General features: G+C 41.6%; 1 protein-coding gene across 3 annotated transcripts in view; it reads left to right on the forward strand.

Annotated features, from left to right (window-relative positions):
* The window catches only part of gfm2 (GTP dependent ribosome recycling factor mitochondrial 2), a 60398-nt gene that overhangs the window by 26910 nt on the left and 14576 nt on the right, over window positions 1-18912 (forward strand). For 2 of the 3 annotated variants that reach the window (XM_078563845.1, XM_078563837.1), the window contains exons 9-15: window positions 1285-1373; window positions 3727-3787; window positions 6470-6658; window positions 13481-13561; window positions 14756-14800; window positions 15352-15500; window positions 17942-18082. In XM_078563845.1, coding sequence (XP_078419971.1) covers window positions 1285-1373; window positions 3727-3787; window positions 6470-6658; window positions 13481-13561; window positions 14756-14800; window positions 15352-15500; window positions 17942-18082 — 755 coding nt within the window. The remainder of the gene's footprint in view (window positions 1-1284; window positions 1374-3726; window positions 3788-6469; window positions 6659-13480; window positions 13562-14755; window positions 14801-15351; window positions 15501-17941; window positions 18083-18912) is intronic. The other variant, XM_078563852.1, reaches the window with a different exon arrangement.

The raw sequence follows: 18912 nt of genomic DNA on the forward strand, positions 1-18912 counted from the left end.
ATGGAGGAGTGATGTTTGAAGGGCCTGGTGTCCTGGGTGAGGTGGGGGAGGGGTGGGGGAACAGTCAGTCAGGAGAGAAAATGAGGGGCCTAAATGTATCTGTCCATTTCAGAGTGTTTGCTGGGCATGTCCTTGCAGGGCTTTGAGTTCACCTACACCAATTCAATTATCTATAATAAAAATAAAAGCAAAAAACTGCGGATGCTGGAAATGCAAAACAAAAATAAATATACCTGGAAAAACTCAGCAGGTCTGGCAGCATCTGCGGAGAGGAACACAGTTAACGTTTCGAGTCCTAATGACCCTTCAACAGAACTAAGTAAAAATAGAAGAGAGGTGAAATATAAGCTGGTTTAAGGGGGGGTGGGACAACCCCACCCTTGTCCCACCCCCGCTTAAACCAGCTTATATTTCACCTCTCTTCTATTTTTACTTAGTTCTGTTGAAGGGTCATTCGGAGTCGAAACGTTAACTGTGTTCCTCTCCGCAGATGCTGCCAGACCTGCTGAATTTTTCCAGGTATTTTTGTTTCCATTTCAATTATCCCCGCTTAGAGTGATCTCAGACAATCACCTTTTCAATGCATAGAAGGGAGGGCCAGTTGACCTTGCAAGTTCAGCCATGTTCCACAGAGTGGCAAGTACAACACTGGACACTAATATGAACATTCAATAAAGAGTGAACAAAAAACACAACATTGTTTCTTTCGCAATCAAAGAAATGTCCCTGTAAACATCAGTGCATGCCAACTCTGAGGCGTACATTCAGCACTCTTACTAAGCTCGTCTCAACAAATAATGATAATGGACACAGGAATAAAGTGAAACCAATGTAATGTGAAATATTTACAAATTAAATTTAATTTTGAAAAACACCCTTTGTGCTCTCAAGTCTTACGATAATGGCAATTGAGTTGGGCAGGAAGGTTTTGTCTGTGATAGAGTCTCCCTGTTTGTCCAGGAAGCTGTTTTATTGCCCTCCTGTAGGTGTGGCATTGTCAGCTCACAGCAGGTTTCACCCCTGACAAGCAACCCCCGCTGCTGAATTTGCATGTGTTTCCCAGGCACGCTGCCTGCACTTAGAACTTTAATTGAAATCATGTGGGAAATGGGAAAAAGAGAGCAGAAATGGCGCACACTTCTGAGTATGCTTTGGGCAATGGCATGCTGCTGACAAAATTACCCCCCCCATAGTCTCCTAAAGGGTGATCTTTCATGTTAAACATATTGCACCTTAAGCACTTGATCTTCCCTTAGCACACACTGATACCATTTGTTTTTTTAGGCACAAACCCTGACTGTGTGGCGACAGGCAGATAAACATCACATTCCTCGTATATGCTTCTTAAACAAGATGGATAAATCCAGAGCCAGGTAACAAATTCAACATCCACAGTGAGAAAATGGTGTCTTTCCCTATTTATTATCATGATGGTTGTCAGTGTTGGGGAACAGGAACACATTCCTGCTTGGGCACTCACTCGTCGTGTCTAACCTGCCCAGATAGCTTTGTCATAAACTTCTTATAAACCAAAATTGCCTCTAACCTGTTGCAACAACATGCCTCAGTCCCAATCTCAACTTTAAAGTGTTAAATGACTAGGAGGAACCTGGACCAAATGGATACACATTAAAATCCTCAACAATTTGAGAAAAACAGAGGAAGTTCTGGTTAATATTTTAAAAATATATTTTTTAATAAAGGCCTGAGATAAGGCGGAACTTCTTCACTCAGAAAGTAATGATTCTTTGGAATTCTACCCCAGAGGGCTGCGGAAGCTCAGACATTGCATAGGTTTGAGACAGAGATTGACAGATTTTTCGATATTAAAGGTGTCAAGGGATATGGGGACAGTGCAGGAAAACGGCATTGAGGTAGAAAATCAGCCATGATCTAGTCGAATGGTGGAGCAGGCTCGAGGGGCTAAATGGCCCACTCCTGCTCCTATTTCCTATGTTTCTAAATACAGTCTGTGCTTATGGACTGGAGGATAAAAAGAGGAGACCCTGATGGGGGATTATAAACTAATTTAGCATTAGCACTGGGCAAAATACTGAGGAGCATCATGTGGGATGCAATTAAAATTCACTGAAGCAGCACATTAGAAGTAGTCACTATAGATAGTAGTTTTAAAAGCCAGGGATTGAGTTTCCTGGAGGTTGCGCCTGAGATTTGAGCATTCCTGGGGTGTAAGGTTCAGGAAGAAAAATGAGGCCTGCACCACATTAATACTGCAGAAGGTGTAGCAAAAGAGGATATTCCCAGCTACCTATCCCTCCACGCACTCCGTTCCCTCCCCCCCCACCTTCTAATTTCCCAGTGACAACATTCACTGGGCACTCAAATGCAGAAATGCTCTGAAAAAGCTGTTACTGTGGCCTGTCTTTGAGGCCACCTTGACTGGAGGGTCTGCAGCGATACTCGAAACAGCCTGAAGATTTGAAGTTTTGTGCAGTTTGTATCTTTTGCCCCTTTTATTATGCCCAAGTGTGCTGATCCTGATCAATGATCTGGGAGAGGGGGCCTTAGGAAGTCGCCCTAATGTGTACCGTCTTGAACATAGGATAGAATCACGTAGCAAAGAGGTAGCCATTTGACTCATTGTGCCTGTACCAGTTCTTTGAAAGAGTTATCCTATTAGTTCCTCTCCCCTGCCCTTTCCCCATAACCCGTTTTTAAAAATTCTTTCACGTGATGTGGGCGTTGCTGGCTGGACCTGCATTTATTGCACATCCCTAATTGCCCTTGAGAAGGTGGTGGTGAGCTGCCTTCTTCAATTGCTGCAGTCTATGTGGTGTATATACACCCACAGTGCTGTTAGGGAGGGAGTTCCAGGACTTTGGCCCAGTGACAGTGAAGCACCCTGTAAAATGAACCCTGTACAATGTTTTCCTTTCAAGTTCCACTTCTCATTTGAGAGTTATTACTGAATCTGCTTCAACAGCCTTTTCAGACAAAGCATTCCAGACCATAACAACACGCTGAGTAAAAATGCTTCTCCTTCTCTCCCAGCTGGCTTTTTTTTGGCTGTTATCTTAAACCTGTGTTTCTGGTCACCGATCCTCTTGCCAGTGAAAATGGTTTCTCTCTATCTGCTTTATCAAATCCCTTCATAATTTGGAGCACCCTCTATTAAATCTTCCCTTAACCGTCTCCGCTCTAAAGAGAGCAGCCCCAGCTTCTCTTGTTTCTCCACATAATTAAACTTCCTCATCCGTGGTACATATAACAGAATTCTTTTGAAGTGGATCACTAAATCCGAGAGTAATGGCTGTTGAGTGAACACTATTTAATTTTAATTTTCAGAATTCATTAGTTCTGATGAAAGGTCCATACTGGAAACATCAACTTGTCCGCTCTCTCCACATTGAGGTTCTAACCGAACTGATTGGGCAGAATTTTACGGCAGCGGGATTTTACGTTCCCGCTGAAGTCAATGGGATTTATAATGACTCGCCGCATTTTACAGCCCCGTCCCCGCTGAAACAGGGCTGTAAAATTCTGCCCATTGTTTCTGGCATCTTCTGCTTTTGTTTCAGTTTCCAGTGTATTTTGCTTGATGAGAACTTTCATTTCATTTTAATTCTTGAAGAATGCCTTTGTTCTGGATGATTTTCCAACATGTATTTGGGCAGTCCTAACTAAACATATTTTTGCTTGTGGTTGATTGGTTGGATTTGGAGTTTTGTTAGAAGAGGTAAATGTTATTATCTTTTTGATCTGCAGTTTTTCTTACTCCATTGAAAGCATTAAACAGAAGCTGAAAGTGAAGCCACTTCTGCTACAGGTATGTTTTACCTTCAAAATGTAAAATGAAATGTACTTTTTGAACATGTCTATGAAAAGAATATCATATTTGTAATATTTTCATAAGTAATGAAGAATGCCTTGCTTATTCCAGGGCTTTTAGAGTAGTATTATTTTCAGCTTTTTTCCTAATTCCTTGCTTTTATTTCTTAAGTTTCGACTTCTCGATTCCACGTGTCCATCTGCTTTTGTGTCCGAGGATGGATGTAAACCATGCTGTAAACCAGTGATACAAATGCAGCTGGCTCTCTAATTACTACAGGGATCACTCGGGAAGCTGTGGAATTCCACTGTTTTTCTGAGTTTCCGCACACCTCAAGTTAAATGTCTTGTAAATCTTGTAAAACAGCTTGTCTATAAGATGGACCGAAACACAGGCATGACAGTGAAAACCAATAAATACTGGGCAGAATTTGCTCCCTGTCGGGCGGGCGGGCCTGACCCAATCGCAGGCGGGCGCGGATCCGATCGCCGCCAGCGAGCGGGGCCGCACCGCCATTTTACGTGGGTGGGCCAATTAAGGCCCGCCCAGCGTGACGTCCACTGGGAAGTGCAATGCGCTCACTGTGCGGGCGGGGAGAATCCCCGAAATCGAGATTGCGCTCTTTTGCGCATGCGCACGAAGGAGCACACATCTCCCTGAGGCTAAGTGCAGACTCAGGGAGATTGCCGCGACTTTTAAAACTATTAAAAATAGAGAAAAGAAATAGAGAAGAGAAAAGACAATGTCACATGAAGTGGGACATGTTCATAATTTACAGAACAACTTTATTACAATTTTTAAAACGCTACCTGAAATGCCGTCGGGGCTCCTGGCCGACCCGCTAACCTTAAGGGTTGGACGGGCAGGTCCTTTAATTGATTAATTGATCCTGTCAATGGCCTCAAGTGTCAACAGGTCGGTGGGCCCACAGCTAAATTTGCTGCGCCCCCGCCTTCCTGAAAATTTAAATGGGGCGGGGTGACGTCGGGGGTTCCGCCCGTCGTCATTTTACATGTCGGCGAGCGGGCCTGGCCCCTGCTTGCCGACAGCAAAATTCTGCCCATTGTGTTCTGAACTGCCCTATGGCTAAGGTCTTGTAGTTTCAGCTCTAAACCTTTATGCTGAGGTCCCACGTTTTGCAGGGTTGTGGGGTGGGGGGAGGGGGGTGGTTGTAGGGGGAGATTGACTTTGAACTGTCGCTGTCACTTGCCCTCTGAAAATGACTGCAACTTCTGGATGTTGAATTTGCGGTCTGTTACTCAGAGTTGTGACTTAGGCTGCATTGTTGCTGGTGCCACCCCACCATGTGCTGGCAATCATTAAACTCAATGAGAATTTCAACGTTTTTGCACCTACATTGCCATTATCCCTTAAAAAATGACACCTTGTTCAATCAGGTGTAACTGAGTTTTTAATGGTGATGTGATTAAGATTAATAATATTTGATGAAGAACAGAACCGGCCCTGAAAAAGTAACTTAGATTCATGGGGGACTGTTGAATGATTAATTAGTAGATTTTTTAAAGTAAGCTTTTTAAATAATTAGAAGAAGATTCAGAATATTTTAGCTTCTATCTTCACCCCATGTCTTATGTCCCAAATTTTAATTCATTCTATGTGTTAAAAAAAAGGATTTTATTATGTTTCCTGTTTGTGTGGTTTGTGAAAATCCTTTAATGTGACTGGCTGCTTGGAAGGCATCACTGCTGCTCTCTGCTGTGAATGCCCAGTAAAGATTGCTGCAATTGCAGTCCCACTGCATGGTGATAGAACAAAGCTCTCGCCAGAATCTCTCTCAGTGAGACTTTGCTCAGCAGCAAGCAACCTTGCTTCACCATTGACAGCAAAATTTAGGTCATTATTTGCATTGTATTTTCTAAAATGTTCCACAATATTTTTGATTTTTATAGTTAATTAGCTTATTTGAGGAAAAATATAATCTTCACTTTAACAGAAATTTCCATTTTTTTAACATTGTGATAATTAATTGGTATCGAAGCAATTGATTGGTACAGCATTATAAACCACAAGATGCAAGATGCGTACTTTTAGAGCTTAACTTCCAACTATTCCATTTATGATTGTTTTGTTCCAGCTGTTTGTCCCCATTTGACTTTCAGCATACTGAAGGTTTATTACACTAATATTTAGGTCTTCTCTTCAGGTCATGTCTAAATAACGTCTAATGTGATAAACCCTGAATTAATTTATTTTCATATACTGTGCAATATCTAGATTGTATCATTAGGATTTTGGACAGAATAAATAGAAATTATAATGCTGCTTAAATTCATCAGCATCATTAGATGAATAGGGTAGATTTTTAAATAGCAGTAAATCAGTCTACTTGGAGTACACCAACCTGGAGCCTTGTTGTTTTTTGTTCCTTCATCCATTAACTAAATGAAGCAAAATCAAGCAAGTTCTTTGACAGGTTTATACTCCAAACTACCTGATTATCTGATACATGCTGTGCACAGTGAATCCAATACATTGACTGCAAAGCCAGGAAAATCCATCTTCATTGGAATGCTTCCCATTTACCCTTTGATCAAAATGTAGTTTAACATTGATTTAAAACTACCTGGTCGCAAATCATTGTGTCGGATCTGATTTATGACTGATTATTGTGATATATTTTGTATTGTTTCCTTACAGTATTTATTTCATTAATTCCAGCTGCCAATTGGAACTGGGAAGACCTTTAATGGCGTAGTTGACCTTGTCACAAATGAAAAAGTTCTTTGGTGCCCAAAGCCCATTGATGATGATGATGGCACAGTCTTCAGCCGAGATCCTTTAATACCAGCTGACGGGCATGAACTTTTAAAAGAAGCCAGAGATGCGAGATATGCCCTCATAGAACAAGTAAAGTTTCCAAAGTAAATGCTTAAGGCATTTAATAATCTATACCATGGGCTGAATTTTGCAGGAGAGCACGTATTACTTGCCCCCGCACCCTCCCTCCCTCACTATTAGAAAAGGCTGCCCTCATCATTATTACATTGCAGGTGGCCTTAACAGGCAGAGACTGGTACTTCTGCACCTTAGTGGAAGGAAGTCCTGCCCTTGAGCTGCCAGTCAATCTGACTGGCCGGCAGCTTTTGCAGTCCGAGCAGTGCCAGAACTCAGCAGTGGGTGCTGCTGGTTCTGCAAGCAGGCTCATGAGGAAGATTAATGGCGCCCGGACCCAGCTAAGTCCAGGGCTTTTTGAGCGGGGAGCAATCAGGCACCCTAGGGAGAGATTCAAGGCGGATGGGGAGGGGATTTTGAGACCAGGCAGGGAGGCACAATGGGTGGGAATGATCTTGGAGGTATGCCCCTGATGGGCACAGGGCACACTTAAATGATGTACCCCCCCCATCTCACATTTCCACCAACTTTGGTCACAAAACCGCCTTCCCATTCTTGCATGCCTTCCACTGCCCGGGATATAATGGCAGCGGAGGTGGATTGAGGTCATTAAGTGGCCCTTAATTGGCTACTTAACAGCCTCCATAGGCCCAAGGGCTAGTGTGTGCCATACTCAACCCCCATAACTCCGTATTATGGGGACCAGGTCAAGGTTTGGCGGGAAGGCGGTGGGCTACCCACCTGTCATATTTTCCATGCCAACACCCCCTCCACCAAAAACACACCCGGCAGGGGGAGCATAAAATACAGCCCCGTACCTATATGTAAGAATAACTGATGAATGTGTACTCTGGATGCTTAATTCACTCTAAGATTTTATGAGGTTATGCTAAGGCATTAGCAGATAGTTTCAGCGATGCTCACAACAAATTTCAGCACTATTTTCAAACAAGGGAAGAAATTTGATTTTACTGAGGTAATGCGACATTCTATAACGTACTTGCAGGAATCCAGCTGTTAAAAGATATATAGGAATGTAGGACAGAAAAAGATTGATCTACTCTAGAAAGTCAGTTGGTGAAGGATAGAGCTGAAGCCAATCTTTACACACTTCTACATTTATAGAATTATATATTACAAGCATACACCTCCTAACCCAGCAACCACAGTTTAAGTTTCATCTATTTACATGGGCTGAAATGATTTTATATTACTTGTGTGCAGGTGGTGGGCAATTAACAGATTCCTTTCTCTCTCTTTAAATAAAATTTAGAGTTAATATACACAACCAACATTTCAAAACAAATTATTTAATAACTCCCAAAGTTTTAAATTGCAAGATGCTCCTCATTTCTTTTTGTATAACAATCAGACTTTGATGACTCATTTAATTTACCCAGCATGTTTTTCAAGCCAGCAAGGTTAATCTGTAACCTTTTCTTACTCACACTTTTTGTGGAGAGTGCATTGTCCCACAATGAATGATTATCTACATAACGTTCAATGGGTATACTATCTTCACTGTGCCCTTTGTACAGAACCACATTGATAGCCAATGTTTCAACAGCTGAAGTACTTTTAACAATCTTTTTTATTTCCCTAGCTTCCCAAGTGAAAGGACAACTTTTCCCATTCTCACCCATTAGAAATATCATGAGGCCAGCTGCATTAGAATTCCCCTTGGAAAAATTAACATGTGAAGCATCGCTAAAAATGACTAGTTTCATGTTCTTTGAATTACCTATGGGTGGGAACTTAAGTATGCATTTCTCCAGATTTTAGTTTTCAAATAAAAGCAAAATACTGGTGGAGATGCTGGAGATCTGAAATAAAAACTAAGTGCTGTAAAAACTCTGACAGCATTTGTGCAGGGAGAAACAGTCCAACAGCCATGCCCAATATTGCTCTTCTTCAAAACCAGTTGAAGGCCCTGGCAACCACGGTTGAATTACTAGTCCAGTGACATGACCACTATGACACCACCTCTCTGTCTCACAAGTTGATATCCCTGTCCTCAGCCTGCTGCAGTGTTCCCAGCTCGAGGAACAGAACCTCATCTTTCGATTAGGCACTTTACAGCCTTCTGGACTTGACGTTGAATTCAAGTTTCAGATCGTAAATTCTGCCTCCCAATTTTTTCTGTTTTTTTCCCCCCAGTATTAGTCTTGTTTTTCCTGATTTTGCTTTTGGACACAGGTATTCGTTATTTTTGTCATTCACACCCCTCTGGGTAAATCTTTTGTTTCTTTACTTATTTTCTTTACTCTTTCATGGAATGTGGGCATCGCTGGCAGGGCCAACGTTTGTTACCCATCCCTAATTGGCATTGAATTGCATGACTTGCTATGTTATTTACCACATTACAATGGCTCTGAAGTCACATGTAGGCCGGATAGGGTAAGGTTGGCAAATTTCCTTCCCTGAAGGACATTAGTGAACCAGATGGGTTTTTATGACGATTGGTAATTCATGGTCACCATTACTGAGACTGGCTTTATACTCCAGATTTATTAGTTGAATTCAAATTCCACCAGCTGCCATGGTGAGACTTGAACCCATGTCCCCAGACCATTAGCTTGGGCCTCTGGATTAATAGTCCAGTGACATTATCACTACACCACCATCTCCCTTGCTGTAACCCATTACCACACTCTTTGCCTTTGTACCTTTTATCATTTAATCTCTCCTGTCCCCTACCCTTTTGTTTTTTCTACCCCTCCCCCTTTCACTTGCACAAAACCTATTACCTTTCTATCTTCTTTCAGTTTTGAAGAAAGGTCCTTTACCTGAAATGCTAACTCTATTTCCCTCTCCATAGATGCTGCCAGACCTCCTGAGTATTTCCAGCATTTTCTATTTTTATTTAAAAATAGTTATGATTACTTTTCAAGTTGTGGCAGAATCCACTCTAACATCTCTATAACCATGTCAAGTTTATTTGTGCCTTTTTGCATAGAAGGTTTATTCAACAGTGTTCATCTCACTAGAGACTACCTCAGTACTCAACAAAATTTCAGCATTTTTTGGCTATTTTACATGGTGACCTCAACTTGCTATCATCACCAAACCTAAAGCAAGTGGCACATTTTATGACCCTTAACCTTGCAAAGTTGCTTACTATTTAGTGAATCAAGGTGACATTTTAACCAATCTGTTCCATATACTGTTGAAGTGCAAGCACTATCTAGCACTGCACAGTGAAACGAGTCCATGACTAACACATTCATCACAGGAATAAACCTCCTTGCGACCAGTAGAATGTGCTTGGATTTATCATTATTTTCATCGTCTTCCTCAGAATTCTCTTTGTTATGTGTCATTTCAAGTACTCTGCCTCTCTGCTTTGGGTAGTTTATTGCATAATGAAACTTCTAGACACATCTGAAGCAGCTATTAAATTTTCCTTGTGCATTCCGAGATTCATTCACCTATTTTTAATGTTCAAATTCCGTCTTCTGCTGCAATAGCCAGATCAAGTAAAGGTGCTTTCATCCTCATTCTGCCTGTCTTTAATCCTTCCATTGTATTAACACAAGTTTGTCCAACTTATGGCCTGTGGGCCACATTGTGGCTCCCAAGGCCTCTGGACTCGGCCCAGCAAACTTGTACATTCAACTGACTTAGATTTGAAAAATGCTGTAAAGCTGCTCCTCCAAACAGAGGCTGGTTTCTCCCTGCATCTGCAGCTGATTGGCTCAGTAGAGAACAGTGGGAAAGTAGGTTTCCAAATTAAGTCCCAGGGCCCAAAGCGAGAGCGAAGGGGTGAGAAGGCCTCGGAGCAAGGGGGAGGGTGGGCCTCGGAGTGAGGGGGAGGGCGGTCCGTGTGTGCGCGTGCTTGTGTGAGCGTGTGTGTTTTAAATTTATCAGTTTATTGCTTTGACTTTGTTGTTTTGCTCAGCAAGTTGTTTCTTTTCACATGTCAGCTTTTTAAAAGAAATCATGTTTTCCTATCTTTCTGAACTTCGGCCCCCTGAGTGAGAAAAAAATTGAAATGTGCCCCATCCCCATGTGAAAAGGTTGGACAAGCCTGTCTTAACAGCTGTGTCCAGTGCCTGGAACATTTTGATTTTTTGTGTCACTGCGGAATGCCCAGTTTTTCCATGAAGGCTAAAGGAAATGACTGTTTCCTTAGGATTTTTTTCAAGGCAGAAGACATCTGATCCAATTCTCCCTCTCTGAGAACCAAACACCAGTTAGAACCAGGAGCTTGTCCATATGAGATATCAGAGCACAATCCAACAATTTAAATGCGAGTATTGATCCAGGATCACCTGATTTTGTCAATCTTTTATACAATCTGCTAAAGTCCGTGATATATTCTTCAATGGAATCTGTTTTCTGAAATCTATCAAAGTCTGACCGTGCCTCGTGCTTTTAACGCATGATCTTTCTTGTAAATTTCTTTCAAAAGCTCTAATAAAAGGTCCAAACCTTCTTCACTATCCAACTGATAGGCATCCAGCTCATAAAATATTTTACTTCTGATTTTGCTTCTGATAGGGAGTGCCAAGGCCAGACCTTGTTTTCTCTTTGATAAGGATGTAACTCATATCTACATATCCACTTCATGCTCACACTAGTCATATGGCTCAGGCTCTGAGAACATCAGAAGGTAATCATACCCCAAATATTTACACTTCTTTTCTGCTATTTTTCACTGGCTACTAAGATGGTAGTTTTCTATCTGATTTTTTTCTTTGTTTCCAAACTTCACCTTTAGGTAACCATTCTCTGCTACCCTCTTTTATTCCAGAAAGCCAGTTGGTGAAGGAAAGAACAGGAGCCAATCTTTAAACACTTTTATATTTATTTTACGGAGTTATACATTACAAGTGTACACCTCCTAACCCAACTTCCACAGTTTTAGTCTGTGTCTATTCATAAGCGCTTAATGCAGTGAATGCTCACTACCTGCATACAATTAAACACAATTGACGTACAATTAAAATAGACAGGCTAGTGAAGCCTGTCCCGTTCCAACACATCTCTCCAGTCAAGCAATTTTCTGGAACAGGAAAAAAATCAACCAATTTAGGGGAAAAAAAATCTGTGAATTTCCTCTATGAATGCACCCACCCAGAGGCAATCAAATAAGCTCCATAGTGATGTTACTAGTCTCGGTCTATAGTTCCACGCATAGGAACTAGTCACGCTCCATTTGGTAGCCTGTAGTGAGCCCATACTCACTGCACATTTCAGCGGTTGACAACCCTCTGCGAATACAGGTAATTCTTGGTACCCAACCTAAATCTGTGCTTTCATAACTTGTACTGAATTCACCTAACCTTCTCATGCCTATCCATCTCAAATAATATATTGACATGATTATTATTTTAAAGGCCTCAACCATATTCCCTCTACTATATTGATTTGATACCTTTTATATTTCATTGATTTTGACTGCCTTTAAGATTATTTTGATGGAAGCATTAGAACATGCTGATGAGTTTATCATAAAACCTATGACTTGGGAATTGCTTGGGGGAGAAAGGTTACCAATATCCATCAGAGGGTTATGCAACCTATTGACTGTAGCAAACATAAACTCTCAAGTGCACTTTTGTTAATGCCAATAATAAATTCACAAAGAACTAGAACTAAGGGAAGAGAATACAACAAAGTACAAAATCATTTTGAAGAATACACAGCCCTATTTCTGATAACTTGCAATCATGTTAAAGAACATGATTAGGCATCTCTGTAACCAGGAATGTTAACAGGTTTGGCCAGTTTTGCATTCTACAGTTAACACGTAACAAACTTTATCCAAAACAACTCCCAAATTAAAATGGACACAATTGACCTTATTGAAAAATACATGTCTTGCAGGACATTTAAGCTTAGAATCAGTTTTGGTCAAGAAGACGTCAATGTATTAGTGAGGGGTCAGAGAGCAACAAAAATTATGAAGTGGGAGGCTCCCAGAATCGAGTTTGTTTTATTAGACAAGATTCAAAGGGCACATTATTAAGGTGCTTAAATGCTGAAAAACAGAGGTACTGAAGGTGTAAGCAGGCTAATTTAACTTAAACTGTGAAAAGGTGCAAGCACAAAATTAATAAAACTTCAGAGATATGGGGCAATGAAAGTAGTCTTGCAACCACAACTAGTAGCTTTTTGAGCAGCAAGTGTCTGTGACATGCCCCCTCCCCAAAAGGCTGCAGAAATTAAGATGTGGTTTTGCGTAGCTTTTGGACCAGTTCATAGTCATAGGCACTAGGGGGCTCTTGACTAAGCTCCAAACAAGGCAGAACATTTAGTACCCCGTTATTTGCATTTATGTATAATATCTTAGTTCCAATTACAATAGTTCCACAATAGGAATCACTTCCCTGTTTCCTCAGTTCACTTCATTTATACCATAAAGTGGACTCAAGACCACACGTTTCAACAAGATAACATTTGCATTTATTCAGAAGTCACTTTTAGACCTGCATCTCTGTGAGATTTTGGATATTTCCTAGAGTCTGGAAAGGTCCATATTGGACCTTAATATGAAAAATGTATTACTGGTGTGTTGGGGTGACACCCTTGGTTCACTCACAGACAGAACGATGAACTTAACAGCCAATAGCTCTGGCACTTTTTCTCTGCTTTATCTGTGACATTTCATACAAAATAAAAAGTAACACTAACTTTTGTAGTAACAATTCAGATGGTCAAACCATCACAGACCTTGCATTGCTTTTAGAACAACCAGATTGCAAATTTATCAGTAGAATTGTTCTTGTTTTGCAAAAATAAGTTTTGGCAAAATTAAACTCTTGTGGGAAATATTCTAAATATTATGTTAGGCATTAATATGGCATTGATTTCTCAGTGATTGTTTCAATGCAGGTAGCGGATTTGGATGATGAATTTGCTGAATTGGTTCTGGAAGTGTTAAGTGAGAATCTGGATGCAGTTCCCGCTGAAAAAGTGAGTTTCCTAAATCTTCTGAAGACTATGACAGATTTCGCTATCGATGGATAGAATTTTCCCTGTGGGTTTCTAAATCGTGCCGTCAGGCTGAAATGAATCAGAAGCACGCACTATGTTAAAAGCAGTCACTCAGTGTGATTTTATTCGGAGCAGCCAATTAGTGGCCAGAGGGCGGGATTGCCCTCCAATTAGGAGTGGTGGGTGGTTTTGCGAAGCTGGAGGGCCAGTCAGAGGCCTCCCAGCTTGAAAGGACAGCAGGCTGCCATGTCGGGTAAGTAAGGGTGAGGATGGTTCAAGGTGGATACGCGTTCTTCCCAATGTTTAAGAATTGAAAATTCAAAAAGTAAAATTTGCAGCCAGGCCACTACTGTTGTGGGGGCCCAAGGAGAGCCTGCAGCTGCTCCTGCACCAAGGGAACGAGAGCTTCTAAGCCTGCCTGGAGCACCCCCTAACTCTGGGAGGCTGCCTCCAGGAAAACAGGTACTGCCACCTGAGAAACATGGAGGCTGACTAGGAAATCTCAGTCGGCCTCCATTAATTGGCCCTTAATGAGCTGCTTCAGTTATGCACCACATGCTAGTGGGTAACCATGCCAACTCCCTCCCCATCCTACCCTCGCAAAAATGACCTGAGGGTGGGACAGAACAGGGGAATTGGCACACCAGCTCGCAGGGAAATTCTTAGCTCCCATTCGCCTCCGATCCTGGTCCAATCCCCCTCACATTGCTCTACATTCCAGAAAGAATTTCAAGGATGGACATCATGGACATCTTGTGAGGCTGTGCATCCTGTGTGAGCCTCACTAGGTGGGAACGTGAGTAATGAGATGAATGATCTGTTAATTTGTTTGGTATCAGTCAAGGGTTAAATACTTGCCAAAAGCTAGGGGAGCTCATTGATGCTCTGCAGCTAGTTTCATGGGATCATTTGTGTCTCCCTGAACAAACAAACAGGAGCTTGGTATAACATCACATGCGAAAGCTGGCACTCCCAACAATGCAGCACTCCCTCCGTACTGCACAGAAGTACATCAAGCCTGTAGCAGGGCTTGAACCCACAGTGTTCTGGTTATTGATAACATTAGCATGACAAATAATCTTTTTTAATGGGATGTGAGTGTCACTGGCAAGACCAGTATTTGTTGCCCATCTCTAATTGCTTTGAACTGAGTGACTTGCGAGGCCATTTCAGAAAGCAGTTAAAAGTCAACCTGGAGTCACATGTAGGCCAGACCAGGTAAGGATGGCAGATTTCCTTCCCTAAAGTTTTTACAACAATCGATGATAGCTTCATGGTCACCATTCCCGAGACTAGCCTTTAGTTTCCACATTTTATTAACTGAATTTAAGTTTCACCCGTTGCTGTAGTAGGATTTGAACCTGTGCCCCTGGAGGATTAGCATGACCTCTGGATTGCTAGTCCGGTGATATTACCACTGTGCCACCATCTTCCCTCTAATATTGGCAGACCAGTATGACAAGAGCAAATAAATTCAAATTAATAAAAGTCATTGTGCTGAAAGAATTCATCTGGGAAGAAGGGTTTTTTTCTGAGCATTGGCAAGCTGTCTTTAGAGATCTAGAGAAAGAATGTGTGGATAATTTGTAAATGAAGAACTCTCTCATGTTATAATTTTTCAGCTGCTTAGTTACAATATGCTGTGCTGTTATCTAGAAACGCTAGTATTCGCTAGTATTTGACACCATCAATTTAGTAAACCTAAAAACTGAAAGTAAAAATAACGTAACTTTTTAAAAAAAAACTGACCCTGGATTTTTTAATCGCAGTTAAATGCAGCAATCCGCCGAGTCACATTATCACAAACAGCAGTGCCAGTTTTGTGTGGAAGTGCTTTGAAGAATAAGGGTGTGCAGCTGTTAATGGATGCCATCACAAAGTATCTACCAGCCCCTAATGAATGCCAGCATGACTTTATGTGAGTATTTGGGTTTCAGGAATGATGCTATTACAACTTCACTAGAACATAATCAAACAAAACTTGATGCTAAGTTATAGAAATAGATATTACTATATTAGGGTGACTAAAAGCTTGGTGAAAGAGGTAGGTTTTAAGGAGCCTTAAAGGAGGAGAGAGAGAGAGATACAGTACAGAAAGGAGGGAATTGCAAACCATTGGACTTGGACAGCTGGAAGTATGGCCACCAATGGTGGGAAGGGGCAGTTGTAGAATGTGTAAGAAGATCATTGGAGGAATGCAGAGATTTCGGAGGGTTGTAGGGCTGGTGGAGGTTACAGAGATGTGAGGCCATCAAGAATGTCGAACACGTGAATGAAAATTTTCAATTCCTGTCATTGGATCAGGACCCAATATAGGTCAGGGGTGATGGGTGAGCAGGTGCAGGATAATATATAGACAGACTTCTGAATGAGTTGAAGTTTATAGAGGGCGGAAGATTAGAGGCCAGCCAGAAGAGCACTGGAATAGTGGAGTATGGAGGTGACAAAAGCATGGATGAGGGTTTCAGCAGCAGATGGGCTAAGGCAGGAGCAGGATGGACTAAGGCAGGCAATGATAGGGAGGTGAGAGTAGGCAATCTTTGTGATTGAGAGGATAGGGGTTCGAGGCACAGTTATTCGTCACATGGAATGGCAAGGTTGAGAATAGTCTGGTTCTCACTGAGACCTGAATGGTCAGGATTAAGCTGTATCCACATATTGGCTGTAAATAAAGTTGATTTCTTTCTGAAAGAAAAAACAGAAAGGGGATGAGGGAAACGAGTTTATGTTGGGAGGCTGTTGTGAGAGGAAAAGGCAGCAGAGAGAATGGCTTTGTCCTTCCAAATGTTTATCATGAAGTTGCACCTTATTCAGAATTGGATGTTGGACAAGCCAGCTCAACACAGAGACAGTGAAAATGTCAAGAAAAATAATGAAGAGGTAGAGCTGGATGTCACCAGCATACCAATAGATGCTGACCTCATATCTGTGGATGCTGTTGCCAAGGCGCAGCCTGTAGTTGAGAAAGAGAAGGGGAAACCAAGCAGCGATCCTTGGAAGATTCCAGAGATAAAGGGGTTGAAGAGAAGCCATTGTTGGAGATTTACTGGCTATGATTGAATAGGTAAGAGTGTAACCAAACAAGGGGACAATCCCACTCAGCAAAGCAATGGAGAAAAGGCATTGGAGAAGAAATTGTGTGGTTGAACATGTCAAATGCTTCAGAAAGATTGAGAACGGTGCAGAGAGAGATTTACATTGAGGATGTCATTGCAACTTTGATTAGGGCTGTTTCAGTTCTGTAGCTGGAGCAGTGGGGGGAACCTGATTGAGAGTTGAAGAGGTTCAAACACTGTTTTCGCTGGAAAGGTGGGCAATGATTTGAAATGCAACAATCTGTTTGAGGAATTTAGAGAAGAAAGGGAGGTTGGAGATGACACAGTAGTTTGCAAGGACAGAGAGTTCGAGGGTGTGCTTTTTGAGGGTAAGATGATGACGATGATGGCACTTGGAGAGGGACAGTGCCTGCACAGAAGGAACCATTTACAATGTCAGTTAGCTTGCAGGTCAGAAAGGGAATTTGGATGGTGAGGGCTTTATTGGGGATAAGGTTGAGGGTACCTTCACCCAGCTCATTGAGCTACATTGGCTCCCAGTTAAGCAACACCTCAATTTTAAAATTCTCATCCTCGTTTTCATGTCACTTCATAGCCTCGCCCTCCCTATCTTGGTACTTTCTCCAGGCCCACAACTCTTCTGGATCTCCGTGCTGCTCCATTTCTGGCCTCCTGAACATCCCTGATTTTAGTTACTTCACCATTGGTGGCTGTGTCTTCAGCTGCTGAGGCTCCAAGCTCTGGAATTTCCTCCCTGAACCCCACCACCTCTTTACCTTTCTCTTCAAGTTTAAGGCATTCCATCAAACCTACCTCTTTGACCAAGTTTTTGACCATCTGGCCCAATATCTCCAAATGCGGCTCAGTGTCAAATTATGTTCCTGTGACAGTGCTACTGTGAAGCACCATGGGATGTGTTATTACGTTAAAGGAGCTATATAAATGCAAGTTGTTGTTGATAGCACCTGTTTTATATCCTTGCCGCAGTTGTAAATTCCTCCCATAAACTCATAACCCATAAACGGCCTGACAGTTGAATACGACGTGGACAAGATTATCCACGTGCTGTGGATTATCAGTTCTCAATGTTGAGTTCTTCATGTTGCAATAGAATGTTCTCTTGCTTAGTTTGTGAATAATGATTGGTTGAGCCAATCTTCTGCATAATTCAATGATGAGTTCCCTGGGTCATATTGGTTTGTTTCATAAATTAATGTCTGCGAAGTATATTTTTATATAATAAAAACTGAAAGTTTTTTTTTAAAATTCTCTCACATTAACGTGCTTGCCATTGTGTTTTCAGACATTGTTATGGGGATGACCTGTGTGCCCTCGCCTTTAAAGTCATTCATGATAAACAGCGTGGACCTTTGGTGTTTGTCCGCATCTACTCTGGCACAATGAAACCTCAGTCAGCCCTTTACAACATCAATAAAAACTGCACGTGAGTATCTATTTTGCTGCTAGAAAGTAAAGGACTCCCACACAGCTCAATGGATAAATAAATATTCTGAGCAAAGAAAATAATCATCTTGGAAAACATGGCTCTGGCATCATTTTAATTTATATTTTGTGATGTGCTTCAGTGGGATTGCTGCTGGGGAACACATTTTTCACTTTCTGACATGCAGTAGCAGCATCAAGCATTTCCAGTTCAGTTATAGTACAGGTTAGACACACAGAAACATAGGAAATTGATGGCACTGTCAGAGGCCATTGGATCCAGTTGACAGATTATATAAAAGAACATTTACAATCTAGGAAGTACAGGAAATGAAGCCAAAACAGGTTAATTGAGTTAAGATACAGATCAACCATGAACTGATTAAATAGCAGAACTGGGTCGTGGGGCTGAATGACCTAGCCTAAGTTCACTTCCAAGATTGGATTTCAGTTGAAGTTAACAAAACCTTAACAGGAAAATAGGTTTGCGTAGCTACTCTGGTCAAAGTTTTAGTTTATGCAAGATTCTAGTTGGACTGGCAGTGCAAACCTGTTGCTCCCCTTGACTATTCAACTAAGCCAAACAAAATGGCAGCAGCTAGTACTGAGGCCATGACTTGCAGGAAACCTGTGGTACTGCCTGACAGTGTTTCTTCTGTGTATCAAACTTGGACCACAAAATATAGACAGTGACTGAGAAGTAATGCAACTGAGATAAGAAAGCAGGCAAGTTAACTATTTTGTTTCTCTACAATATGGTGACTACATTTCCAAAGGACTTTGTTAGTTTGTAAAACTGCCATTTGATTTTGTGAAAGGTGCTATATAAAT

The sequence above is a fragment of the Cetorhinus maximus genome, chromosome 2, assembly GCF_964194155.1.
Source record: "Cetorhinus maximus chromosome 2, sCetMax3.hap1.1, whole genome shotgun sequence".
NCBI classification, from domain to species: domain Eukaryota; kingdom Metazoa; phylum Chordata; class Chondrichthyes; order Lamniformes; family Cetorhinidae; genus Cetorhinus; species Cetorhinus maximus.